Genomic DNA, 27,921 nt, shown 5'->3' on the forward strand with positions numbered 1-27,921 from the left:
TGCCTTTTGACATGTGATAGAGCATCACAACTTTACACTTTGTTTTAGGTTTAATTATTAAACAAATTAATATCTTGAAAAGATAAAGAAGCAGATAACTACCAGTAATATAATACACCTATACACACAGTAGACAGGCTCCTATCTACCTCCTTGAAAAGAAAACACATAAATGCCTCAATCTAATGCTTTCAGGTGTCAGCCGTGACTCAGTGTTGGACTCTCACCTCTGAGCAGAAGGTTGTGAGTTCAAGTCCCACTCCAGAGACCTGAGCACATAATCTGGGCTGACACTTCAGTGCAGTACTGAGGGAGTGCTGCATGGTCAGAGGTGCCGTCTCTCGGATGAGACGTCTGCCCTCTCAGGTGGACGTAAAAATCCCACAGCACTATTCGAAGAAGAGCAGGGAAGTTCCCCCACCCTGGTGTCATGGCTAATATTTATTCCTCAACCAACATCACTCAAACAGATTATCTCGGTCATTTATTTCATTGCTTGGGCTTGACAGGGTAGATGCTGAGAGGTTGTTTCCTCTGGCTGGAGAGTCTAGAACTAGGGCGCATAGTCTCAGGATAAGGGGTCGGCCATTTAAGACTGAGATGAGGAGGAATTTCTCCACTCAGAGGGTCGTGAATCTTTGGAATTCTCTACCACAGAGGGCTGTGGATGCTGAGTCGCTGAACATGTTCAAGGCTGAGATGGACAGATTTTTGGATTTAAGGGAATCAAGGGATATGGGAATCGGGTGGGAAAGTGGTCGAAGGTCAGCCATGATCTTACTGAATGGCGGAGCAGGTTCGAGGGGCTGTATGGCCTACTCCTGCTCCTATTTCTTATGTTCTTATGCTGTTTGTTGGATCTTGCTGTGCGCAAATTGGCTGCCGTGTTTCCTACATTACAACAGTGACTACACTTCAAAAGTACCTAAGTGGCTGTAAAGTGCTTTGAGACGTCCTGAGATATTGAAAGGCGCTATATAAATGCAAGTCTTTTCTTTCGTCCAATTCTGTTATATATGCAGTGTATTTATTGCAATTCTTACCTGCAGGAGCAAAAATTCCCTTGAGTTATTACCTTGAGAATTCCAAACTGACTCAAAAGGGTTGATTTTAACTCCCGACGGGAAGCTGGTGGGAGCGGACGACAATCCCGCACGGGAATGGTTGGAGGCCCTACAGATTTTAACTGCTGGGCCTCATTTGAATTCCGCAAATCAGCTGCTCGCCCATTTCGTTTTAAATATTTTTCTTCTCTCAAAATCTCAAATACCCAAAATAAAGTTTCTAATATAAAAACAGGAAAAAAAGTACATATTTCACAATAACAGGATTAAACTCGCCTATAAAGACATCTTTTGTCTTTCACGGTCTTGATTAGTGGTTTTACTCACATTACTTCATTCCTCATAAGCCTGGTGCTGTAGTTAAGTTTCCATGCTGCACTGCACCTGTTTTTCTCGGCTCTGTTCATTTTCCTTTCAGTTTGTGTGCCATGGCCACTGATAACGCAGACTCTGAATGTGGAAACCCTCTGTCTTTTCTCATGGCTCCATTTTTAGTTTTTGTCATTTTAAAAAAAAAATTTGAAAACTTCTGGCCATTTCAGTTTTTTCCAGAATGTGCAATTGTATGTTCTGACTGCAGACTGTATCATCCCATCCTGCTATATTTTCTCGTAAGCCACCTCTTTATTAACTTTCTTTTCTCTCCTTTTATTTCCATTTTCCTTCGCTTTCCTTCTTGCTGCATCCTCCATGTTCTTCTCAATCCCCGATTCCACATACCTTGTTGTTGACATATAAGCAACCTTTTTATCCTCAACAGATTCTGCACCACGACTTTATCAACTAGTTTTGAAACTTACTGATACATCGCTCCTCAAATTCCTTGATCCTGCTAATGGAAAGTTGACTGAATAGTTCATTGTCATCGTACCCAACTGATTCATCACGCTTTAAAATGCCAAACTGATTGGCAACTAATTTGTCACCACACAACTTCATGTACAATAGACAAGGCAACTTAAATCAAGGTCAGTGACTGCAGCACGTCAGCCTTCTCAGAATGTCAGAACTATCTGTAATAGTCATTCATATTGATTTGGGATCCAAATAAACAATCAAAATGCACTTTGTTTTGTAGCTAAAACATTTAATTTGACAACCTAAAGACTATTTCACTTACTAGCTGATCTTCCATAGTGTAGTTTGTGGACAAAATTTCAAATAAATGTCACATTGCTCTGTTTGTGTAACTGTCTGTCTGCTTGTCACTCCATCTCTAATTCTAACTGTCTCCTCTTTGTTTTTAATCTTTCTCTGCATAGCTCTCGCAAACTTTCATTGTGGTCTTTATAGCTCTCAGAAATCTGAATCTAATTCTTTTTCTCTCCCCGTGTCTCCCTCCCTCTCTATACCTTTATACATTTAATTACGTTTCGTATTATTCAACACTCCTCCAGTACAAGCTATATTTACAACACCACTTGTTGCTACACATGGAGAATATGATTGAAACGATCTTACGGTTAAATTGTTTGTGCAGCTGTAGTGTTCCCATTACATAAGAACGTAAGAAATAGGAGCAGGAGTAGGCCATACGGCCCCTCGAGCCTGCTCCACCATTCAATAAGTTCATGGCTGATCTTCTACCTTCACTCCATTTTCCCACCCGATCCCCATATCCCTTGATTCCCTTAGTGTCCAAAAATCTATTGATCTCAGCCTTGAATATACTCAACGACTGAGCGTCCACAGTCCTCTGGGGTAGAGAATTCCAAAGATTCACAACCCTCTCAGTGGAGATTACTCAGAACATCGAGATTTACAGATAAACCAGTAAGGAGAATAGCAGGCTTGGCACTGACATTGGAAGATTGGTAGACCTGGCACAGACACTAGAAAAGCAATAGGCCATCATCTTGAACAGGCTAGTATTCAGCCCTGGAAACTGACGTGCGCAATGCAAGCCTTGGACACCTAAGCTCAAGACCAAGGAGAACACCAGGATTGGAGTTGGGGCTGGTGCAAAAGAGCAGGAAGCTGGCCTGGTGCTGGCCCTGGATCTGGGACAGAGAAAGTTGGAAGTTGTGGTTGGATATAGGGACCCGGTCAGCTGGGCTCTGAGTTCAAGGCCATGCGGCAAGATGCTTAGCGGAAAACAATCAGAAAAGGATACCTGCAGTTAATCCCTGATTAGATTTATTGGTGATGTAGTTCCCATAGGCCAACCAAGTCTCTCAAAAGGTGTGTCTGTAACTTATTTTCTTGCTATGTATAGAGACCAGGAATACCCCTCCCACCTCATTTAAATGTGTCAGCCTTGGCTCAGTGGTAGCACTCCCACCTCCGAGTCAGAGGGTTGTGGGTTCAAGTCCCAACCCAGAGACTTGAGCACAAAATGTAGGCTGACACTCCAGTGCAGTACTGAGGGAGTGCTGCAATGTCGGAGGTGCCGTCTTTCGAACAAAATGTTAAACCGCGGCCCCGTTAGCCCTCTCAAGTGGATATAAAAGATCCCATGGCACTATTTCGAAGAAAGACACAAGAGGTCTCCCTGATGTCCTGGCCGATATTTATCCCTCAACTACAACCATCAAAAAACAGATTATCTGGTCATTATCACATTTCTGTGCGCAAATTGGCTGCCGCATTTCCTACATTACAACAGTGACTAAACATTAAAAAAAAGTACTTTGGGATGACCTGAGTTTGTGAAAGGCGTTATATAAATGCAAGTCTTTAAATAGTACAGTCAGTCCTGCACCTACTGTAGGCCTAGACCAAGCTGCACCCCCTTTTTCCTGACCTTGTGCCCACGGAACTGAATGTTCCCCAGGTGTAAGGGGCAGGAAAATCAGCTCTACATTGTTTCGTTTTGTTAGTTCAGCTATACAGAGATAGTCTCTTTCTTTAAAAAACAGGGCTTCGTTTTTGGTCATTCATCTTGTATGACTGCTTTATAGAGAAAGACCGCTTTAAAACATTTATTCTCAAGATCTGTTATTTTAAAAAGCTGTGCCCTGCCAGTTTGATGCACATCTTACAGTTTGTGGCATGAATTGCCAGTCAGAGAGATTGCAGCAAATTGTTTCGATCATAGGCTTTGTGGGTTCATTGCTGGTTTTTTGATGCAGTTTTTCTAATTATAGAATGACATTGGACCAAGATCAAAAGTATATGCATTAAAAATAACTGTTTTAATTGGCTGATTCTGAGACAGATTTTCTATTTTTTTTAAATTAATCTAAAATCCTATGTTGCCCCAATTTGTTTTTCTTTTGAACCTGATTCTCTCTCTTCTCCTCTTCTTCCCTTGACTCAGTCTTCCTGCGCATTGCTTCATCCTTGAGTGAGAGTGCGCTGCTCGCAGGTCTCTCTGCCAATGACACTCTGAAATCAGCCGTGAGGCTTTGCTGCGCTGCTTTGGAGAAGCAAGTAGAAATCAGGCGCATTCTTTGCATCTGTCTTTACAAGGAAGAAGATGCTGCCAAAGTCACAGTAAAAGAGGAGGTACTGGATGGGCTAAAAATTGATAAAGAGGAGGTAGTAGAAAGGCTGGCTGTACTTAAAGTAGATAAGCCACCCGGTCCGGATGGGATGCATCCTAGGTTGCTGAGGGAAGTAAGGGTGGAAATTATGGAGGTACTGGCCATAATCTTCCAATCATCCTTAGATATGGGGATGGTGCCAGAGACTGGAGAATTGCAAATGTTACACCCTTGTTCAAAAAAGGGTGTAAGGATAAACCCAGCAACTACAGGCCAGTCAGTTTAACCTCAGTAGTGGGGAAACTTTTAGAAACGATAATCCGGGATAAAATTAACAGTCACTTGGACAAGTAAGGATTAATTAAGGAAAGCCAGCACGGATTTATTAAAGGCAAATTGTGTTTAACCAACTTGATTGAGTTTTTGATGAGGTAACAGAGAGGGTCGATGAGGGCAATGCAGTTGATGTGATGTCTATGGACTTTCAAAAGGCGTTTGATAAAGTGCCGCATAATCGGCTCATCATCAAAGTTGAAGCCCATGGAATAAAGGGAACAGTGGCAGCATGGATACGAAATTGGCTAAATAATAGGAAACAGAGAGTAGTGGTGAACGGTTGTTTCTCGGACTGGAGGGAGGTGTACAGTGATGTTCACGGGGGGTCGCTACAAGGACCATTGCTTTTTTTGATATATATTAATGACTTGGACTTGGGTGTACAGGACACAATTTTAAATTTGCAGATGACACAAAACTTGGAAGGGCAATGAACAGTGAGGAGGATAGTGATAGACTTCAAGAGGATATAGACAGGCTGGTAGAATGGGTGGACACGTGGCAGATGAAATTCAACGCAGAAAAGTGTGAGGTGCTACATTTTGGTAGGAAGAATGAGGAGAGGCAATATAAACTAAAGGGTATAATTCTAAAAGAGGTGCAGGAACAGAGAAATCTGGAGGTATATGTGCACAAATCATTGAAGGTGACAGGGCAGGTTAAGAAAGCAGTTAAGAAAGCATACGGGATCCTGGACTCTATAAATAAAGGCATAGAGTACAAAAGCAAGGAGGTTATGATGAACCTTTATAAAACACTGGTTCGGCCACAGCTGGAGTATTGTGTTCAGTTCTGGACATCGCACTTTAGAAAGGATGTGAAGGCCTAAGAGAGGATGCAGAAGAGATTCACGAGAATAATTCCAGGGATGAAGGACTTCAGTTACGGGGATAGGCTGGAGAAGCTGGGGTTGTTCTCCGTAGAGCAGAGAAGGTTGAGAGGAGATTTGATAGAGGTATTCAAAATCATGAAGGGTCTGGACAGAGTAGATGGAGAGAAACTGTTCCCATTCGCAGAGGGGTCAAGAACCAGAGGTGATTGGCAAAAGAACCAACATGAGAAAAAACTTTCTTGCACAGCGAGTGGTTAGGATCTGGAATGCACTGCCTGAAGGGGGTGGTGGAGGCAGATTCAATCGTGGCTTTCAAAAGGGAATTGGATAAGTACTTGAAGGGAAAAAATTTGCAGGGCTACGGGGATCGGGCGGGGGAGTGGGACTAGCTGGATTGCTCTTGCAGAGAGCCGGCACGGACTCAATGGGCCGAATGGCCTCCTTCCTTGCTGTAACCATTCTATGATTCTGCACGGTGGGGTGGGGTGGGGGGGAGAATCAGATAGGTCGATCAGGCATCTTGCAGCTGCTGACTTGGAGTGACGTCAGCAGAGGCCTGGCAGAAGGCCCGTTGCCCATCCTCTTGGCCTCAGGTCACAACCCAAGAGAATCATTTGGATTTGGGAGCAAATGAAACAAATTAACATCCCACATCAGCTTGTGACCTTTCTGTATGAGCCCTCACAGTCCTGGCATCTGTCATTTCCTGCTGTCTGAAAAAATCCATGCCTGTCACTCACCTCCCCATCCAGCAGCGTTCTGTGTGCCCCAGAATGTCAAGGGCAATCGGGATCAAGACTTAAAGTGCCACTGTTCTGTTAGAAGATGGATGGCAATTTTTAGTCATTTGGTAAGGATAGGAGCCATTAGATCTGTATATAATTTTTGTCACAGTGGCAGCACCTACAACCAACATGATGCACCTGGCTTAATTTACATGATAATATTTTATGTGTTTATAAAAAATGGGGAAAAAAAATTGTCAAACATTTTTTTCATGACGGCAGTGCCCCTTTAAAGCACAAGGTAAACCAGCACATGGAGAGAAATGTGTTTCCAATCAAGCTGAACTCTAATAAGGATGGAGTTATTTCCTGGTTCCTTCCTGCTGACCCCTTGTGTCTGAAAACATTAGCTCACTGATGAAGGGACTGTTTTTCCAGATAACTCTTGAACTTTTCTTCTATTACAGGCTGTTTAGTTGTTCAAACGAGCATTTTAAATACCAGAACTGAGAGGTTATACCTATCAGTGAAAGATTGAACAGGCTGGGGCTCTTCACAAAAGAAAAGGCTGAGTGACCTGATAGGGGTCTTCAAGATTATGAAAGGGTTTGATAGGGTAGATGTACAGAAGATGTTTCCACTTGTGGGGAGACCAAAACTAGGGGCCATAAATATAAGAGAGTCACTAATAAATCCAGTAGGGAATTCAGGAGAATTTCTTTACCCAGAGAGTGGATAGAGCGTAGAACTAGCTATCATAAAGAGTAATTGAGGTGAATAGCATAGATGCATTTAAGGGGAAGCCGGATAAACACATGAGAGTGAAAGGAATAGAAGGATATGTTGATAAGGTTACATGAAGAGGGGTGGATCATAAACACTGCCATGGACCAGTTAGACCGAATGTCCTGTTTCTGTGCTATACATTCAATGTAATTCTATGGAATACAGCTTCGGCTCTGAGTCTGCCCCTTTAAATTCAGCTTGGAGCTGGGTGAATTTCATTCAAATGCTGGATTTTGGTGACCAATGATCCATTCAGCTGTTCCAACTATTAGAATTCTCCTCCCCAAGCTTGAGTGACCAAAGCTGAAAGCTCGAACACTCATTCATGGTTTTTCCTGAGTGTGTGTTTGTTTCAACTGTCCTATGTCATTAAAGCAGACGCTGGGCCTAAAAGTTGCTCAGTGATCATACATGTATTCAGAATCTAATTTTCCAACTATTAGCTTAACAGTGGGCATGGTTCCAAACGGAGACTGTCATCCGATGCTGCCTAATACCTCTCCTACAATACACTCGCAGCACAAATTCACATAACAGTCATTACATTCGCTGCACGACTTGTTGACTAGGTGATTGATACATTTGGCGGTTCCTCGATGCTAATGCATCACAAAACAATGTTTCTGGTTGTCATTTGTTGGAGTCATAAACCACTGTTCTAAAGGCCAGATGCATTGTATAAACAGTAATGCACAGCTAACAGACAGGATATCACAGCAGAGAGGCCATTTGAGATTTTCCTGAAAGCTATGATTAGATTAGATTCTCAGACTTAAAAGCATTTGAGAGTTTTCTGGCAGTAATCAGGTGCATTTATATTACAGGTACTGGTCTGAGACTGGCCCAGTCAGTTAGTTCCTAGTTCATATTGCTTGGCTTTGATTGAAATTGTCAGGTCCAGGAGAGAGCTTTGTGCTAAAGGCTTGTGCAGTGTTCTCCTTTTTGCTATTAAATCTTCAGAGTGAGAACAGGAAGGCTGCATTCTCTTAACATTTAAACCAACACTGAGTAAGTTTAAAAAGTGCTTAGGAGGTCCAACAGGCACCATGCTGGAGTTATATTGCATTGCATGGTGTCAAATGCACGCAGCATGAGACTGATTCCTTAAGGGAGTATCGCAGTTTGCTCCAGTGTCAGGTCAGGATGGAATGCCAGCATTATACTGCAACTTGAGCATGGCTATCAAGTGGAAATTCTTAACACTGCAGTATCAACACACCCTTAGTGCTGAGACATTTACCTAATATTTTGCTGTAAGGATTATAACTTCTGTCAGTATAAAGTTAATGCATTGAATTGGACACTGTTTGAAACAGTTAAAATTTATCTCCTAAGAAGCAGATATCAGGCACTTGGTTTATGCAGATTGAAATGCATATCTGAAGTAGCTTCACATGCCCAGTCAGTTCTAAAAACAATTGCAGGTTGACTAGGATGGACAATAAATGTGTCCTTGTTAGCATTACACATCCTGAGAACAAAAAATAAATAAATAAAACTTTGGTCCAACTGCAGCTCATATGGCTGATGGGGTAAAAATGTGAACTATCAGGATATACAGCATTATTTCAGTTATTTTGTCCTGCTGCCTTATAATTGATTACATTTGTCATTTTTCATTCATTTTGTGCTTCATTAAGTCTATATTGGATTGAGGAGAGTAGTATTGGTGCAGCTAAAAGTACTTCTGAAGCCGAATAGTACTTTCCTGCCGATGGCTGCCTTGAGGGAATCAGGACAATATGTCCCTGCCAGACTATTTTTTTAACCTGAATTATGTCCTTCCCATCCCTCCTGGTCCAAATCCCAGATTTGCCCCATGTCTTCCCTCCCCCCCAATGCTTTATATGTTGTTGCACCTCATCCAAGAACCTAAAATATTAGCTTATGCTCTGTAAATTTTGAGCACTTATTTCTAGGAAACTAATGGGATTGCAGAATGCTTAGTAACGCTCAGCATTCTAGAAATGAATGAGGGATTTTTAATCTCTCTCTTTATTATTTATTTTGAAGCAGAAAAATGACTGCAGTCCCCAGAGCACTAATGTGATGAGATGTGTTGTCCTTTATAGAGGTTGCCTGAGCTGGTAGTCAATTACCATCTCTTTCACATTCATTATGTGATTGGAATTAAGTACCTGACTAAAAATTAAAGACTAATTCTCCAGTGCAACATGCTATGAATGAATTTAAAATAACAAAGATACTGCCTAAAAGTGGGCTTTTCCTGAGTGTTCTCTATTTAAATTAAAATCCTCTCTATTGTCCAACATGTTTTTGATCAAAAGGTTGATTTTAAAGTTACTTATAAACGGTTGTCATCCCATTCCTATGCCATGTCTGCCCGCGGGTACTGAGAGATGCCTAACCTTAGATTCTCCCCTCCGCTCACTGAAATCAAAGGAGATCTGTCATTGAGTGACTCAGACACACACAATATCCCCAATAATTGTCAATCTTACTTAAAGGGGCCACAAGGATGACTCATGTGAGGCACAGAAATGGAATTTTCACACTGTAACAGTATTTGCTGTTCAGAGGTTGTAGTTATGGGTGCACTGCTGGGACAGAGCAAAGAGAGCTGGACTTAATCTCTAACCCAGGCTGGGACTGACCTGGGGTAGCTTGTTGCTGATAATTGGTGAAAATGTAGAAAGATGTGCCTTTTCCTAAAACTGTCATCTCTAACTTTGAGCATAAAATTCACAGCAAAAAAAGAACCTCCTTTGTCGAACACTTAAGACCCAGCAGCATGTAGAATGTGCCCCGCGCAAAATCATGAGCTCCCAATAGGGGCATTACACCCAGCAGGAGCTCGCTTCCTTTAATATTTTAGGCTGGATTACTGAAGTCAGAGCGGCAGTGTGCAAACCGTAGTGTCTGTTTCTCTCTCCTTTCTGGACTCTCAAATCTACCTGTGTGTCCAATTTCCATTATAAAAATTTCTGGACCGTCCAATTCAACACCAGCTAGATTGCTCCTGGGTTACTGATATTGGAGCTCTGTAACCAGTCACTGAGGCCAGCTTAAATCTCGCTGACCTTTCTCTCCCTCTGAGGGCCACATTTTTGCTTCTGTTCTGTGCGGCAAAGGCTGGCTATTGCACTTTGGACTTATCCAGATTAATGAACACAGTGCAGTGGAATTCTGAATTCTACAGTTCCATATCCAACCTTCAGCGATGCCACTAATGCTGAATAGCACATTGTGGACAAGACTTGTAACAAAAAACCCGAATTTTGCCTAAATTCCAAAACGAACTTTCAGGTTATAAAGCCTGTTTTACTAAAATTAAACCAAATTATAAATAAATCAAAAGCAAAATACTACGCAAATTATAGATATGTGATTATTTAAAAAAATAGTGATTTGAGCCCCGATTTTAACCCTGTTTGCACGGCAGGGGGTTAAAATGGCTGTTGGGCAGAACTCTGCAGCGTTCCCACCTCCCCCCGATCTTAACTCCTGGGTTTTGGGGAGCGTGGAGGCCAATTGCTGCAGGCAGGCAGTGAGGGGGCCTCGTGAATATTAAAATATTGGGGTGCGATGATGTAATTTGGACCCCAACGTTATCTTTACTCTGAAATGCCGCGCACAGTCTCTGAGCAGGATCGGGCCAGAAGAGACTTAGGTAAGCGTTACTTACCATTTCCTTTGGACCTCAGTGGTATCCAGCTCCTGCCCCAGACCCCACTCCCGCCCGCCAGCCATAATGTCACTCGTGCCGGTTTCGGGCCAGGCACAGAGCCAAACTATTTAAATGAGGCCCGGATTTAGAGTTGCCAACCTTCAAGGATTGTCCTGGAGTCTCCAGGAATTGAAGATTAATCTCCAGGACACTGCTGGGAGCAAACCTGGGAGAAAATCCATAGGGGCATTAAACAAAAAATAATAATTTTGTTTCAACACTTTTGTTTATTAGTCATAAAAATGTTGGAGTTGGGAAAGAAAAGGCTGTTTGACTGACGGTCAAGAATCATCCAATCTGGTAACGAGTCTGTTCGCTTTCTGATTGGCTGTGGGAGGGAAGGGCCGTGTGAGAATGGACATGTTGGGCGATCAATGGGGGGCGTGTGGGGGCAGGATAGTTGGAGGGAGGAGCTCACGTGATACAACCTCCAGGAATACATCCAGCCAGAGTTGGCAAGCCTATCCGGACTTCATGCCAAGGAGTCCATGGGGATTTCCCACTTGCCCCACACACCATCCGCCCCACATTAAAATCAGGGCTTAAGTGTTTTAAAAAATCTTTTTGTGCTCTTTTTTGCCTCATTCTGGCTTTGAGCTGCTTTTACTCGGCTTGGGGGCCATTTTGACAGTGAAGCCATTGTCTGGTGTTAATGTTTGAAATATCACAGCTGTCTGAACATAAGCCTCAGAGCTGATGTGCATCACATTATCTGGTCCAGGTTTACATAACTTCAAATCTGGGATTTCAGAGCTGCGGATTTTGAGCCCATTTTGGTAAATCAAACATTTACTTAGACTGGAAATCCATCAAATATTCCCAACAGGGGAATCTGTTTTCGAGAATTCTGCAGAAGAAAGCAGGTTGTAGATTTTAATCAAATTAAAGTGTCACTAGATACATTCTTGTCACCAAAGCCACTCAAAATTAGAATCCTTATGCTGTGGTGCTTGGCGTATGAAGCCCAGATGTCATGTGGGATCCCACACCTTCAGTGCTGTGTGGACAGTGATGGGGTTTTGAGAAGAATCATGTCAGTTTAAGTGACTCAACCATTTCCTCCTTCCACAAATGGCAAGAATTTGATTGTACAGACTTGATTGAAATTCTCAATGTGTCATCTCAATAGTTTGAACAGACGTGAATAATACAACTCCTGAGACCCTCACCATTTCTTTCCAATCCTTTTCTCATCTGACAGCTACAGATTTGCATTTTTCAACAGGCCTCACTGGATAAAAACCAGGAGTGAGCTGGCAGGCTGAGTTCCCTCTTCCCCCCCCCCAAGGGTGTCGTGGTCAATTGTGATGTGGAGATGCCGGTGATGGACTGGGGTGGACAAATGTAAGGAGTCGCACAACACCAGGTTATAGTCCAACAGCTTTATTTGAAATCAAAAGCTTTCGGAGCTTAGCTCCTTCGTCAGACTTCACCTGACAAAGGAGCAAAGCTCCGAAAGCTTGTGATTTCAAATAAAGCTGTTGGACTATAACCTGGTGTTGTGTGACTCCTTACAGTGGTCAATTGTAACATCTCTACTCTAGCCCTGGCTGAGATCAACACACTCCTTCCAGACTGTGGATTGAAGCTGGGATTTTCCTGTCCTCGCTGTATCTACTCACTGCCTTCCCCACATGTGTCACTCGGCAGCCCTACCGTTACCATTTCTAAAGCAAATCTGAAGGGGCATTAGTGCAACAGAAAAGCACTGACACAAACAATTGATTTTTGATTGTAAATATCACATCAAAAATCTTCTTAATCCCAACTTCAAAGAAAAAAGCAATATCCAAACAGGAGGACTGCTAACCTGCTCTGTGTTGAAGATCCCATGATGTGGAGATGCCGGTGACGGACTGGGGTGGACAAATGTAAGGAATCTTACAACACCAGGTTATAGTCCAACAGTTTTATTTGAAAATCACAAGCTTTCGGAGATTATCTCCTTTGTCACCTGACGAAGGAGATAATCTCTGAAAGCTTGTGATTTTCACATAAAACTGTTGGACTATAACCTGGTGTTGTAAGATTCCTTACATTAAAGATCCCAACTTGACTTATACCTCGGGCTTCCTTCCTCGACTGCACCTCCTCCCAACCATGTCATATGTGGAATCACAGGTCTGATAGGGGTTGCCAACTCTGGTTGGATGTATTCCTGGAGGTTTCATCACATGACCTCCTGCCTCCAACTGCCCCGCTCAATCAAACAGCCTTTTCTCCCATCTCCAATATTTTTATAACTAATAAACAAAAGAAAATGAAAAAAAACCACATGCCCCGATGAATATTCTCCTGGGTTGCTCGCAGCAGTGTCTAGGAGATTAATCGTTAATCCCTGAAGACTCCAGGACAGTCCTGGAGGGTTGGCAACCCTAAGGTCTGAAGCCCTTTCACTCCATAACTACTAAACCCCAGGCTGCCAAATTGCAAAGTATTTAGTTGTTCAACATGAACATATTTGCGCTTGAGCTTGTTTGTTGTACTTTCAGTACTTTGATTTAAAACGTTTTGAATATCTTTCAACAGAAGAACTCGAGACTAACTGAGTTGCAGCCCTCTCACAGCACTTGATCAATCAGCCACATGCAGGATTTTCCTGGGGAGGCTCAGAAATGTAAATGTTTATACAGGTGGACAATACTCTGTCCTCTTTCACTAACACCGTTATAAATGTAAACAAAACCCCATTCAATAGATGTCTTTTCACTCACAGTTTCAATCAGCTTTCTCCTCTGATGATGGCATTTCATGCCTTTCAGTCCAGGTGTTGTCTGTAGAGCTTTGTCAATTTTTGCCATCTCTCACTCTCCTTCCATTTGTTTTACATCGAGTTACTAAGTTACAGGGGGCGCTAAATTGGGCTGTGTAGCCCCCATTGTTTCAGCGCTAGGCGGCATCTCCAATATCCAAGGTGGTGTCTTGGCTGCGCACGCACGTTTCCAGCATGACGTGCGCCAGACGCCATCTTGGTATAGGAGTTAGCGCATGCGGAAATACCGAACGCCAGGAGCATGTAAAGTAGGGAGAAAATACGTGCAATCAGTGTGCAACGCTGATTTAAAGTGAAAGACTAAAGTGCAAAACTAATGATTGTACCAGGACCGTTGATTTGTACTGTAAGTACCATTGCAAATTGTATGACCTGTATTGTATTGTTTGAAGCGTGACTTGAATTGCATTGTATGTACCTTTAAAGTTTATTTTGAAATATAAAAAAGATTTAAAGTGATAGACACCATTTTGGCACTTAACGCTCAACTCAATGCACAGTCTTAATCCCGACCACCTGAACATGTCTTACAGTGCCTGGAGGACCCCCCCACCAGCGCTATTTAAAGGGACCATGCAGGTGTTGCAGGTTAGTTGCTGGATTATTGCTTCTGGCTGCTGGTGGAATAGGAAGTGTTTTTTGAAGCTCCCTATACTTACTGAGAGTTCCTAGACTACATTTGAGAGTGGTTTGGCAGGTACTGCCTTACGGTTCAGAAAGTTACAACTGTGGTTGAAAACATTCCTGGCAACCATGGGTGCTAGGACTCCCTCTGGGCATTGAGCATGACTGGGAGGCATGCAGAGGCCACGGATAGCAGGTCAAGCTGCGAGGAGAGGGAGGACGAGCAGGAGGCCCTATCCAATGAGGGCCTTCCAGGACCAATTCTCTTATCTCAACATGACGGAGGAGGATTGCATCCGATGCCTGAGTTTCACCAAGGAAGCTGTGACCGAGATCTGTTGACTGGTGCGGCCACAACTGCAGCCTCAGAGCAGGGCGAGGACAGCATTGCCTGTGGCTGTGAAGGTCACCGTGGTGCTGAATTTCTACGGCTCAGGATCATTTCAGGCCTCTGCTGGCGACATGCGCAACATCTCGCAGTATACAGTGCACTGCTGCATAAGGGAGGTCACAGAAGCACTGTACCAAATGAGGAACAGGTTCTTCACTTTCACTCTTGACAGAGATGAGCACGTGGGTTCGCTCGCATTACTGACTTTCCCATGATGCAGGGTGCCGTTGACTGCACCCCCATTGCCCTGCGTGCCCCGCGCATCAACTCGGCCGTCTTCCTCAACCGAAAGGGCTTCCGCTCCCTCAATGTGCAGCTAGTGTGCGACCACACACATTGAATCATAGAGGTCGATGCCCGCTACCCTGGAAGCAGTCACGACGCCTTTGTCATGCGGCAGTCCAACATGCCAGCAATTCAAAGGCTGGCTACTGGGTGACAAAGACTATCCCCTCACGCCATGGCTCATGTCTCGGGTCAGGAAACCACGCACACATGGGCTATAATGAGAGCCATGCTACCACATGCAACATTGTGGAGCACACCATAGGACTCCTCAAACAACGCTTCCACTGAGCAGGTGGGCAGATTCGTGGTGGTATGCTGCAGGCTGCACATCATGAGGGACCAGCCTCTGCCGCCAATGATTGGAGAAGATCCTGAGCCTGAGGTGGAGGGGGAAGAGGCTGAGAAGGAAGATGCTGAGGAGGAGGGGGAGGAGCCGGAAGAGGAAGTGGAGGAAGACACAAGGGTGCAACAGGGACCACATGCCTTATCTGTTAGTGCTCGCCTGATCCGTGCCCGCTATCAATAATGTCAACTACATTCCCCAACTCACCAACAGTCCTACACTCCCCACCTGTCCGCCCTCACAAGACAATCAAATCGCCCTCCATCTGATTGCACATTGGTTTCTCCCTCAGCTCATCGCACAAATAAAAACCACCACCAAATGCAAATTCAAAATCACATTTATCAATGAATAAATGAAATTATGGAAACAGAACAGAACTATTCACCCTTGTGCATTCCCTTTGTGCCTGTTGTTCGTGTGCCTTTACCTATCCTAGTGCTCCTACGAGGTGCTTCCCCTGTGGCTGGAGTATGGGTGGTGGGAGGCTGCTGACCCTCAATGGAGGAGTGTGCAGATGGCCTCAGAGGACGACCTCGAGCAGCTCTGGGCTGGGAGAGCCCAGCTTCAAACTGCAGCATTCTGGCCTGGCTGGCTGATAGGTAACAACAGGGGCACTGGTGGAGTGGCAAGGGTGGGAGCAGCAACGCTGTTGTCCTGAGAGAGGACAGCAAGTCCGACGGCCATGGCATCACTGCCACTCTCCTGGAGTGGCGCCTCAGCAATCCTGGTTCCAATCAGCTGGAGAACGGATTGTTGGAGTGCTGTGATGCCCTGGAAGCCCCATTCCACAGTGGTCCCCAGAGCCACGATAGCAGCAGTCTGAACTTCCATTGCAGCAGACTGAGCTTGCATTGCAATAGTCTGAGCAGAAACTGTAGCTTGCAGACCTTTGATGACCTCGGTTTGTGCTGCAATGGAAGCTGCGACATCGGCCATCAGACGCTGCATCATGGTGGGTTCCACAGATGGAGGTGACCACCCATTCCATGTTGGAAAGGCTGGGCTCCAAGCACTGCGCAAAGCCCTGTGCAAAGTGGAGCTGGACTCCACCATGCCCCTTCTCAATGTGCACAGGCTTTCCAGTGCCCCAAGCATTTGGTGGTGTAGGCCCATCAGCGGTCTTCTGTAACCCGGCCCATTGAAGTCCTCATCTGACTCCTCTGCAGCAGAACTAGTGAGCAACCTCGCCCTCTGGCGAGCTGGCATCTGTGGTATTCGTTCCCCCCCACCCCGGCTCCTGTGCATTTGTGCTCGGTGTCTCACCACGTGCAGATCCCTCCTCTAACCTAGCCTCTAAAGGACACGCAGTGTCTGTTTCTGAGCTGGTGGAAGCAAGTGTCAGATTGAGTGACGGTGTGGCTTCATTGTCCCCCTCCTCCCTCTCCTCAGACGGTGCCACCATGTGTTCTTAGGTATCTGCAATGACAAAAGGAAACGGGTTGAGTTGTGGAGCAGGGAGAGGACCAGGTAAGACGTGCGTGCTGATGGCATCTGCAGCATGTGAGTCAGAAAAGATTATGGGAGGAGGGAGATGTGGGACAGGAGATGGGGCATTAGATATGCAGAGACCCCCTTCACCGGGACCTCCAGCGTGGCATGTTGTCACGGCTGCAGTGACAGCCTGCCCAATGATCTGAAGCACTGTCTCCTCTAGGGGATGTGTAAGCGTCCCCGTCCACCCTCAGGTCTCTCCTGCTGCCATCTGTTAAATGCCACCTTCTCCTGCAAGACAGAGGACGGTGTGTCAGTGAGTATCCTGCAAGGTGTATTGGTGATATACCTGTTGTAGTTGAATAGCTGCTGTTGTGTTTGACCTGTGAGTGGTGGTTGTGTGGCCTGTAAGGGTGGTATTATTTGCCGGTGAGATGCAGCAAGCCAAGTGCAGCATTGCGTATGGATGAGCAGTGTTTGTTGGTGGGTGGGTGACGGCGAGTGTGATGCATGGTGCAGTGGTGCAGTTGGTAGAATGTGCCACTTGACACTTGCATTCACTCACCTTGACCACTCGTGTCAAATCATTGAACTTCTTTTGGCATTGCACCCACATGCGTGGTGCCATGCTCCTGGCGTTCACTTCCTGCGCCACAGCCTGCCAATGCCTGCGGAGCTGCAGTCTGGAGGGTCTTCTGCCACTGTGCGGGTACATGTTGGCCCCCCTTTCATCCACCCCTTCCACCAGGGCCTCCGGTGTGTCATCAGAGAAGCGTGGAGCCTTCTCTCGCGCCGGAACTGCCATTCTTACGGCCATCTTTCCCTCCTCCTAGTGAACTGTGCGTGTCCCATTTAAAATGTGCACCTGCATCTTTAAGAGTTGCAGGCTACTGATGAGGTGCGCTGAGCACGTCCCATTTCCGACTTCCTCATTCTCTGTGCAGCCACTCAGCAGCGCGGGTAGTGCTGGCTGCACGGAGATGTCATGGTAAGTAGCAGGCAGCTCGAAGTTCACATGCTGCCTGCGTAGGGTCATCACGCAACCCGCGCCCAAAAATGGCCCTTATTGAATTTTTTCTTTCCCCCCCCCCCCGAACAGAATCTACTGCACAGAAACAGGCCATTCAGCCCAACTGGCCTATGCCAGCATTTATGCTCCACACAAGCCTCATCCCATCCCTCTTCATCAAACCCTATCAGCATTACCTTCTATTCCTTTCTCCCTCCTGCTTATCTACCTTCCTCTTAAATACATCCATGCTATTCGCCTCAACTACTCCTGTGGTAGCGTGTTCCAGATTCTTACTACTCTTTGGGTAAATAAGTTTCTCCTGAATTCCCTATTGGATTTATTGGTGACTGTTTTACATTTATGGCCTCATAAGTGGAAACATCTTCTCTATGTCAACCCTATCAAACCCTTTCAGAATCTTAAAGACCTCTATCAGGTCACCCGTCAGCCTTCTCTTTTCTAGAGAAAAAAGCCCCAGCATGTTCAGCCTTTCCTGATAAGTATATCCTCTCAGTTCTGGCATCATCCTTGTGAATCTTGTTTGCACTGTCTCCAGAGCCTCTGCATCCTTTTTATGATCTAGAGACCAGAACCACAGTACCCCAAGTGTGGTCTAACCAAGGTTCGATACAAGTTTTGTTAGTGAGAAGATTTTCACTCACTCGCAAGTTATTTTGTTTCATGGAGGAACTGTCAGTATTAACATTGTGTACTCCAATAAAGCCAGTGATTTTCTCAACCGAGATCATTGCTTGTAGGTTTATAGTTACATTGAGAGAAAGCATTTAAAGACTATGTATTATATATATTGGGTTCATTAATTTTTTAAATGGCAAATGGTTAAGTTTTTGAATTGTAATTACACAGAAATGTGTCACTCTGTAAATTAAATAGGACAGCTGTTTTCAAGAGGCTACTTAAAATAGTCTTTCATTATCTGCATTCTCCCACGTGCCTTCAGGGCAGTTGCCCAAGTTACCAGAGCACAGCATCAGGTCTGTGGAGTTGTGATTAAGTTAGGATTACTTTGTTTTTTTCATTTAGGCTGTTCTAAATCCCTGAAGAGTTGGATGATTGCACGAGCTCTCCCTTCTTTTCACGGTTCAGTACAAATAGGGGCTGGTAGCGCTCACATCGCTGCAGGTATACAACAAAATCCAAACCAGGCAACATCTGCTAAGGACTTGGTTGTAAATAGCATAGAGTAACAAGGTACAAATTCTGCATGGGGCTCCAGACGTAGATGGGAATAGCATGTTGCAAAAGCAGCAGGTTTGTTTTCGACAGTCAGAGGGTATTTTCCTGGGTGAATCAAAAAGGAGCTTATTTTGTAATATCCTGATGGAAAATGGCTTTTGAAGCTTTGCTTCATCAAAGATCATAGCGGCTGCTGTGGGAGGTCCCTACATCTCATTGTCCTGCATGTGTTTTGTCTGTTTCTCACTGAGCACCACTGTCTTTATCTGAAGGGTGCTATGGATGACCAAGTGTGTTACCTGGATCCACAGTGCTGTAGCCAGAGAGTGCAAGGATTAGGTTTTTTTTGTCACCGAGTGACAGAAAGCATCACAAGTCCCCAGAGGGATGGAATTATGTTTCCTACATTAAAACTGTGATTACACTTCAAAAGTACTTCATTGGCTGTAAAGCGCTTTGGGACGTCCTGAAGTCGTGAAAGGCGCTATATAAATGCAAGTTCTTTCTTCTTTATGAGGACTGTTTTGTTGATCGGGTTCATCAGAAGTGGAAGCACTGTAGTAATCAGTAGTGGAGGAAACAGACTTCAAAGCACAAGGGAAGTGAATGAGCAACATTAAACTTCAGAAACGTTGTGTGCTTGCTTTGAAATGTTGAGGGGTCTGCAAGAGGAGCAGGAACGACGCACTCTGCACGCCCTGGCAACTCTTTGAGATGAACTGCTGAACTGTCGAGAATCATGATTCCAAGTAAAATTTTAGTCTATCGCGCCCCAAATGGATCTACACAGACGGAGACCTTCCAAAGCACCAGGAGACGCAAGAAATCCCTGGGAGAGCTCTTCCAGAATGGGTACCGTGTCAGAGCTGGTCACAGTCATAACGCGGATAAAGAGGAGCAAGATAGCTTCCAACAGTCTCTGGCCTCTTGCTACCGAGTTGTGTATTACTGGGGTAAGGTCACTCTGCGTCCAGGCTACTGGGGTCATTCCTCTGAAGGGACATTCTGCGTCTAACTCTGTCCTACCCCTCAGTTCAGTTGGTAAAGCTGTTATTAGTGCAGTTGTGTTATTTCTGGTTTTATTTGTCTCCTAAGGAATTGCATTTGCCTGCATCCAAAAAGCAGACATTTAGACACAGTAAATAGCGAACACAATTTCGTCAGAGCCCTTTTAACACTGAGGTTTCCCTGCGTTGCTCAGTTTTAATCACGGCCCACAGCAAAACAAACAAATTTGTCCAATATGATTTCAAAAACCTCATTAATGCGATGAAATCTTGGCCTTTCCTTTCTGTAGTATTTCTAATGGTTTTCATTTGCTGTGCACCATTGGTTTGATTAAGGGTTGAAAATACAGACAACTAATGACTAACTCCAATTAATTTTGAAAAGATTTGTTTCTTTTTTGTTGTACCAACAATCTGGGTAGCTTGGCAGACATGGGACTTCAGGTTTCTGGTTATTTAATTTTTGTTTTGATCAGTTTACTCCCTTCTCTCTGATTTTGTTTGATAACGCTCCTGTGAAGCGCTTTGGGATGTTTTACTATGTTAAACACGCTGTATAAATGCAGGTTGTTGTTGTTATTCTCTATTTCACCTTCTGAATGCACGGTGTACTCTGCAAAAATGAATTCTAAACACTGAACAGTTTGAAGCAGAATTGGAGAGAAGCAAGCATCCACAGAGTATTTTGTAATTTACAGGTTGCTTTTACTCTGAAAGATGTGTCTCGGGGCTGAAAATGCTATTGGTGTTCGAAGGGTTAACATTCTTCGTGTTGTTACACAGCTGGCTGTCCTCCTTCTGCATTGGCTATCTGTGCAACATTAGTCTCCTTTTGCCAGACCAGTGTACTCAAGGTCCCTTTAGGTTTGCAAGTCTAAAAATACTTTAAAATATTTATGCCACTGCATTTCTTAAGGCCAGTTTATCAAACAATGAATGGGAGCTGTTGTGATTCCAATTACATTGAATTTAAACAGTGAATTATAGGTCCATAAGAAATCCTAGCAATCCTCACTGCTTAAGTGAAACCTGTCCTTTATTCTAATTATTGTTTGCTTTTGAATTTGATTTTGGTCCTTCACTCTGCTACCTTTCACTCACATGTTGTTTTGAAAGTCTGATTTCTTTTCTCATTCCAACCTATACCTAATGTTGAACAGAATGGGCTCCAGGATTCCCAGTTTGAATCATGATGTGTATGTGTCTATATATATATTTGAAAAATCTACTGCATCTGATCGAATGTGACACAGTATAAATCTGGTGAGCTTAATAAGTGATTCATTACACTGGACATCTCCATTCTGTAACAACTGTGGAGCTACAGATGCTGCACCTTGTGCAAGGTTGCTGCCAGACACGGCCACCATGTTGCAGTTTGGAACTCTCCAAATATGTGGTAAAATAGTCAACAGAAGCAAACTTCTGGCAAAACTTCCCAGCACTAAAAACTCAGCTTTATTCAATAATAATAATGATACAAAATGTATTATTTCCCTCATTCCTACTGAACCAGAAGATATTTTAGCCACAGTCAACATTATTGCAATAACAACTGAACAAGGAGTGAGTTAAATGGATAAATGAACAACTTTTACTGGTTAATTGGGAATGAAGGTTTGGTTACATAAGTAACAACTTCACATGTTTGTGGTATTGACATGTTTTGAAATTTTGAAGAACATTTGTGATATGTTCTTTTTAAGATGATTGAGATTTTGATGAATTGTGTTACTTGGTCTTTGTTTTATTTATTTTTTCTCACTTTGGTAACATGTTCTTCTTCAGCTGACAGAGTTGGATGGTACGGGTCACAAACCTCCACTACCTGTGCTACCGCCTGATTATCTGACAGAATGCGCAGTTTGAACACTGGGAGTTAGATTCGCTAAGTATTTTTCTCCTCCCTCACCCCCTGCCCAGTCCCATCACTGAAACAGGAGACCTCATCTCCATATGATGGCCTATCCTATGATACCCGAAAACTAAACACATTTGACTAACTGGATCAAGTGTTGGCAAATCTATAACTCCTACCCATGGTCTGGTTTTCTCCCTCAGCCACAGAAGTACAAATATGCTTGATGTGATAGTAAAATGCCTTGGCTGGGAGTCGAGTGCTGAATTACTTGAGGTGGGAGAACACCTGTTTGTTCCTGTTTGAAACAGTTACACTTTTAGAAATGATACTGGAGCAATCTCATTACATTGCATTGGGCTAACTTAGCAGGATAAACTTACTTGTATTTAAGCTGGGACGGGCCAAAACACTTTGTCCATTTGTGGATGGCAACCAATCATTTCTGGGAGGGGGAACAGGGTAGAAGTGATTTTTTTTTTGTGTGTAGAGGAGGGAAGGGGTGGATTCCAGGTGATGATATTATCCAAAGTACCTGATGAATTTTGTGTTGCACTTGCAAGTGAAAATAAAGGTTAATCTGATAGATAACAGATACACATTGAGTAACCGTGCTGAGGGAGGACAATTCTGCCACCAACATGTCACAGAATGCCTGATGAATAGTGAGCACTACTTTTAGAATGGTTTGCAAGTTTTGTGCAAAGACTCTGCCTTTCCCTTCGATTTATTGGCTTCCATTGCTTAAAGCCACCATTTATCAGAGGGAGAGGTTTCAATATTGTAAAATGACTCATTGAAATAGGAAATGGGCAGGGATGCCCATTGGGAAACACCTAACTGTAGAGGAAGCCCAAATGTGATTTAGGATCAATTTAGGCTGAGATTGAAATCTACCCAGTTCTCCCATTCCATGCCTCAGTGAGTAAACATGCTGTGGATAACCAGACATGGGGAAAGTGATCTCTCTTCCACACTTCTGGACAGGCTGCAAAGAAAATAAAGCTGCTTGCCTGATAGAATTCGATGTAATTCGATGTAATTCCACGATAGGTGATCCTCCCTCTCACATTAATTAATCTCCAGCCTCTTTCCATCACAGCTTATGCTGAATTTGTGAACTGGTGCCAATTAATACAGTGTTCCATCCCAAGAGGATCTGAGGACTGTAATCATTCTCATGGTTTCATTACAAATGTCATTGTACTTCCCCTTCCTTTCCAAAAAAAAGGGGGAATTTTGATATAATCCAATAATAAGTGGATCATTGGGCCATCGACTCCCATATTATTGCGGTATATAAAAATCTGTTGTCAGGCCAATTTCCCTGTGTCTAAGGTTAATAAGTTTGCTTTAAGATCTTTGAATTGACCTAAACCTGGTATTGCGAATGGCCAGATTTCTACCAGAACATATCTCTTGTCACTAATCGGATTTCCACATGTTATAAGATCCCTCTATCCAGGATGTGGCTCTTTTTATTTTAAACTGTCCAGTTTTTAGCCTGTTGTAGTAAACCTTCTAGTTTTCCTGATTGAATTAAAAATAATTTTCCATAAAATCAATTTCAATTTAACATTGAGTTGCAAATTATTGTTGAAATAATTGGTCTGGCAACAGCTTACATACATGTTGTGCTGCTGCAGAGTCTCCCATATCTTCCTGATCAAACAGATCGAAATATTCTAGGGCTGTTAGCCTCTGATTCTAATCACAGTAAAGGTTCACTGTTCTTTTCACTGATTAATTGTTCTATTTGAAAAATGCTTCTGCTGTAAACATACACAGCCTCTAGGTACACCAGCTGACAGTAGAAATGATTGCAGATGCTTCACTCGTACAGACCTGTTTCCCTATTGCTGTGTGTAGAGAACGCCCTACCTATTTCCCTATTACTGTTTGCAGAGAACTCTTTTACTATATACAGAGAGCTCTCTATTTTGGTACAAGCCATTATTTTGAGGTTATGGTTCCTGTTCCTCTCCTCAGATAAGCTGATGTTAAGTCAGGGTTGAACAAGTTAATTCTGCAGTTTGTGATTGGCCAGTTCCAGATTGTGCTTGTACTCTAAACAAAACAATGCAATAACTGACATTCTTGCAAAACATGAATTAGGGGCTTAGGAGTGTTTGACATCTACCAGCATTCTTTAGAAAGAGATGAGAATTTGAGGTTTTCCCACCTGCTTAGTTGAACCCTGTGATTGCTTAAAGCAATGAGGGCAAAATTGATTGTATTACCAATATATGAGAACATCATGCTGTATAGGTATTTAATCCTTTTCAAAGACCCTAGAAACAGCAGGTACACACAATTGGCCTTCTCAACCTACATCTCTGTCTTAACATAATCAAAAAAAAACTCCTTGAATTGTCCCTGGAGGAATTCACTAAATGAACTTGCTCCCACCCCTTTTATTTAGTTAATAGCTCTTCTAATTGGATATCAGAGTTCAATTACTGTAGGTTGCTAACAACCCCGGCGTCCCTCTGATTTGATCCAACTCTTTATTAATGTAAGCTAGCTCAGATTGATTTCCTTAGAATGTTTCTGATTTCAGGTAATTTAACACATAGATCTCACAGAAGAATCTTCATGATACTATTTGAAAGTTTTTAGTAGTGATCAGGCTTGAGGTAACGACTGAAGACCAAGTTCTTATTCAACACATGAAATACAAAAGCATTATGAAAAGTTTCTTCTATTTTCTCAGTTGTGCATTGTCTAGCGCTAAGAATATAGCTTATGGTGTAAGCTACTAGCAGCTTAAAGCTTAAATTGTTGTTTGTGTAAGACTGCATCATATCAAATTGTTCTAATTCTTTCTTGATTAGTTTCCTGTATTAGCCCATCACTGAACAATCCAACATCTGTTGCTGTTTCTTGGTTTTATTTAAAAAGAAAATTTCAAAGTTGGATTTTTGTGTGTAGTATTCTAATTTAAAATAATTTCATAAGGTGATTTCAAAACTAAAATAATTTCAATTGATGTCTTGCTCTACTTCATCAGTTTTTATTGACTAATATTTTTATTTTCTTCCTTCCTATGTTGATGGGCAAGAGGCTTGAGAGCCATGTCATGTTAGTCTTGAGCTATTTCAACCTAACTGTGATGTACTCGAATATTCCAAAAGATTATCATGTTTGAATGTATTCAGTCTCAATTAATCTTGCATTCGGATTATAATCTTGTGTGCGCTCACATGTTGAACTTTTTCTATTACCTTACGGGGTAAATTTTGTGAGTAAGCACTCCCAGTGCAGAAGGGTCAATCAGACAGTCGGGTGTGGAAAGCCAGCACTGCAAATTTGTGGTCCTCCCAATTTCCCGGTTATTAATTATCATGATCAGAGGATTGGAAGAATTTGTGCAGTGATCTCAATGCCTGATCTGCCCTCCCCCCCCCCAGTCGAGGGTGTCCCTGTGCCAGGGCGTTAGCTCATATAATTTATCTCATATTATTTTTAAAGGTAAGGAGACATTGTGATATGCCTACTTGTAATCTTGGGCCAATTTCAATACCATGGGGGTGATTGTAAATCCCAAGAATGGGTGGGTTGTGGGGCGGGTGGGAGTTGAAAATAGTTGTTTTTTGGGTCGCGACCGCTACCCGGCTTTATTTCCGGGTTTAACGTCGGCGCGGAAAAGTACAGGGAATGCAAAGTCCGAAAATTTTGCGGTTGCGACCCAAAAAAAACCCAACTATTTTCAGCTCCCACCCGCCCCCACCCCACCTGTTCTTGGGGTTTAAAATCACCCCCCATGCATCTGTAATTCTGAGAGGGGTATATTCTTATTGATTAAATCATCAAACTTGAGTTGCTCATTTCCTTTTGGAGAATCTTCTCAAATAACCTTTTATTGAAGTGATGAATTAATTTTCTCTTTTGATATCACAACATATTTCTGGAAATTAGAAATCCTAATTATTGAGTAAATACTGTGACTTGCTAAATATAAACTTATGTCTTGACGATTAACAACATATCGAACATGGGATAGATCCATTTCCCCATGTTACATAAAACCCTCACCCTCCCTCGTACCCAACTCCTGACAACCAGCTGCCAAGTTGAAAACCATCGTCTGGAGGTCAGTGTTCCTTCCTTATTTCTGCATGATTTGTGTAGCATCTCTTGTCAAGTCTATTGCCTAACTATATTATTGTTCACCTTAATCTACTGAAATCTCAGGCTGCTGTTGTACCCCTGTTTCCTTCTCTATTTCTTGCTTTTCTCACATCTATATTAAGAACTAGCTTTTTTTTTTGGGGGGGGGTTTAGTTTTGCCATGTTAAGCTGTAATTGAATACTAAGTAATGTCTGGAGGATGTTAGTGTTTGAATCTCAGACCTGTTCCCCTGTTTGGAACTTGTTGCACTGTGACACTCGAACACTACGCACTGAGCCGTTGTAAGCTTGTCATGTCAGCGTGCGTAAGTGATGAGTGATTTCTGGTGCTTTCATGCAATGTCAAGTTTCATTTTGCTCGTATTGTCCACAGTAGCACTGAGACAGCAGTAAGGCAAACAGCGTTCCGTTTCATTGGTGTATTGAAATCGACCAGAATGCAAGGCTTCCAAGACATCTTTCTTTGCATATTTCTGTTATGTGTTTTCAGTGTAGAAGCTGATGCTCACAAGGCCAGATGGTTTTTGAAAATGTTGTTGTGGCAGATCGTATCCTTATATTAATTAAGACCTAAGGGGTAGTTTACTGACAGAAGTACTGTGTCTATTGGAATGTGGCAAGTGCTTAATTTAAATGCACAGCACACCTTAAATTCCAATCTGCATTTCCAGCAGATGAGACTTCCCCCAGCACAAAGTTCCCCTTTATTCTCTATTTAAACTCTTTAATTCCAGCTCTTAGTCTGAGCTCATGGTTACACTGGTTCTGAATGTTAATGGCTGTTAAGTTCTGTGAGTCGAGTCAATGGTCTGATAACATGTGTTGTTCCTTTTTACAGGCTTACGATTTTTAAGAGCCCTAAGGTTGATACAATTCTCAGAAATTTTACAATTTCTGAATATTCTAAAAACAAGGTAAGAAAAACAAATTATGAATCAGTCATCTAACAATGTACAGGACTATTTTAGATATGTTTTGCTTGCTAGATAATTTTCAACTGTTTTTGCGCCATTTAAAATGAATTTATACAATTCTTTAGATAGTTAAAATGTGGTTGAGTTTTATATAGTGTAAATGAAATAGTATATGTACATGTAACGGGTGTTTTTAAGCAGGCTCAGTTCTTGGCACAGACTTTAAAAGCACCGCAGGTGATGCATCTGCCGCAGTGCAAACTATTGCAATATGTCTTTTACTTTAGGAAAGAACTTGCTTCTTATGTCCTTAGGATGGCCCAAAGCATTTTACAGTCATGAATTACTTATGAATTGCAGTTATTCTTGTTATATAGGCAAATGTAGCTGCCAATTAGTGGACAGCAAGGCCCCACAAACAGCACATGAAGGAATGACCAGAATGGGTTTTTTTTTGGTGGTGTTGGTTGAGGGAGAAATGTTGGCCAGGACACTGAGAGAACTCCCTGCTCCTCTTCGAATAGATTCACGAGGTCGCTGAAGAGACAGATGGAGCCTCCAAGAGTGCAGTATGCCCTCAGTGCGGCACTGAAGTGTCAGCCTAGATTAGATGTTCACGTCGTGGAGTGGGAGTTGATCCCACAACTTTCTGACAGGAGGTGACAATGATGTCAACTGAGTTGGGCTAAAATTTACAAAATTGATTTTGTCAATTTCAACATAACTGTCAGGCAGCCAGGCAAAATCACTGTTGTGTGACATTATTGTCGTATTGATTGGATCATTGTGCATTTCTGTTTAAAGTGTGAATGAGTCCAGCAGGATGACAAAATTCCTTCAACAATCACCAGTCGGGCCTTTAAATAGACTTAGCTGGATGCAGCTTTCAATGAAAATCTTCCGTTCAGGTTTTGATGATGCTGATGCACTAAAAACGATTTGTTTGTTTCTTCCTTCATCCCTCAATTTCTCCTCTCCTCTCCTGCACATGCCGACTTGTGCTGGGGGAAAGGCATCACCACCAAGCTTAATTCTGTTATTACCTGTTGTGCGTGTACACACACACACACACACACTTTCCACTCGAGTCACT

General features: G+C 43.0%; 1 protein-coding gene across 6 annotated transcripts in view; it reads left to right on the forward strand.

Annotated features, from left to right (window-relative positions):
• The window catches only part of kcnma1a (potassium large conductance calcium-activated channel, subfamily M, alpha member 1a), a 692,064-nt gene that overhangs the window by 444,598 nt on the left and 219,545 nt on the right, over positions 1 to 27,921 (forward strand). For all 6 annotated transcript variants that reach the window (XM_067972546.1, XM_067972543.1, XM_067972542.1 and 3 more), the window contains exon 6: positions 26,753 to 26,828. In XM_067972546.1, the coding sequence (XP_067828647.1) occupies positions 26,753 to 26,828 (76 nt within the window). The remainder of the gene's footprint in view (positions 1 to 26,752; positions 26,829 to 27,921) is intronic.

The sequence above is a fragment of the Heptranchias perlo genome, chromosome 36 (assembly GCF_035084215.1).
Source record: "Heptranchias perlo isolate sHepPer1 chromosome 36, sHepPer1.hap1, whole genome shotgun sequence".
Classification (NCBI taxonomy): Eukaryota; Metazoa; Chordata; class Chondrichthyes; order Hexanchiformes; family Hexanchidae; genus Heptranchias; species Heptranchias perlo.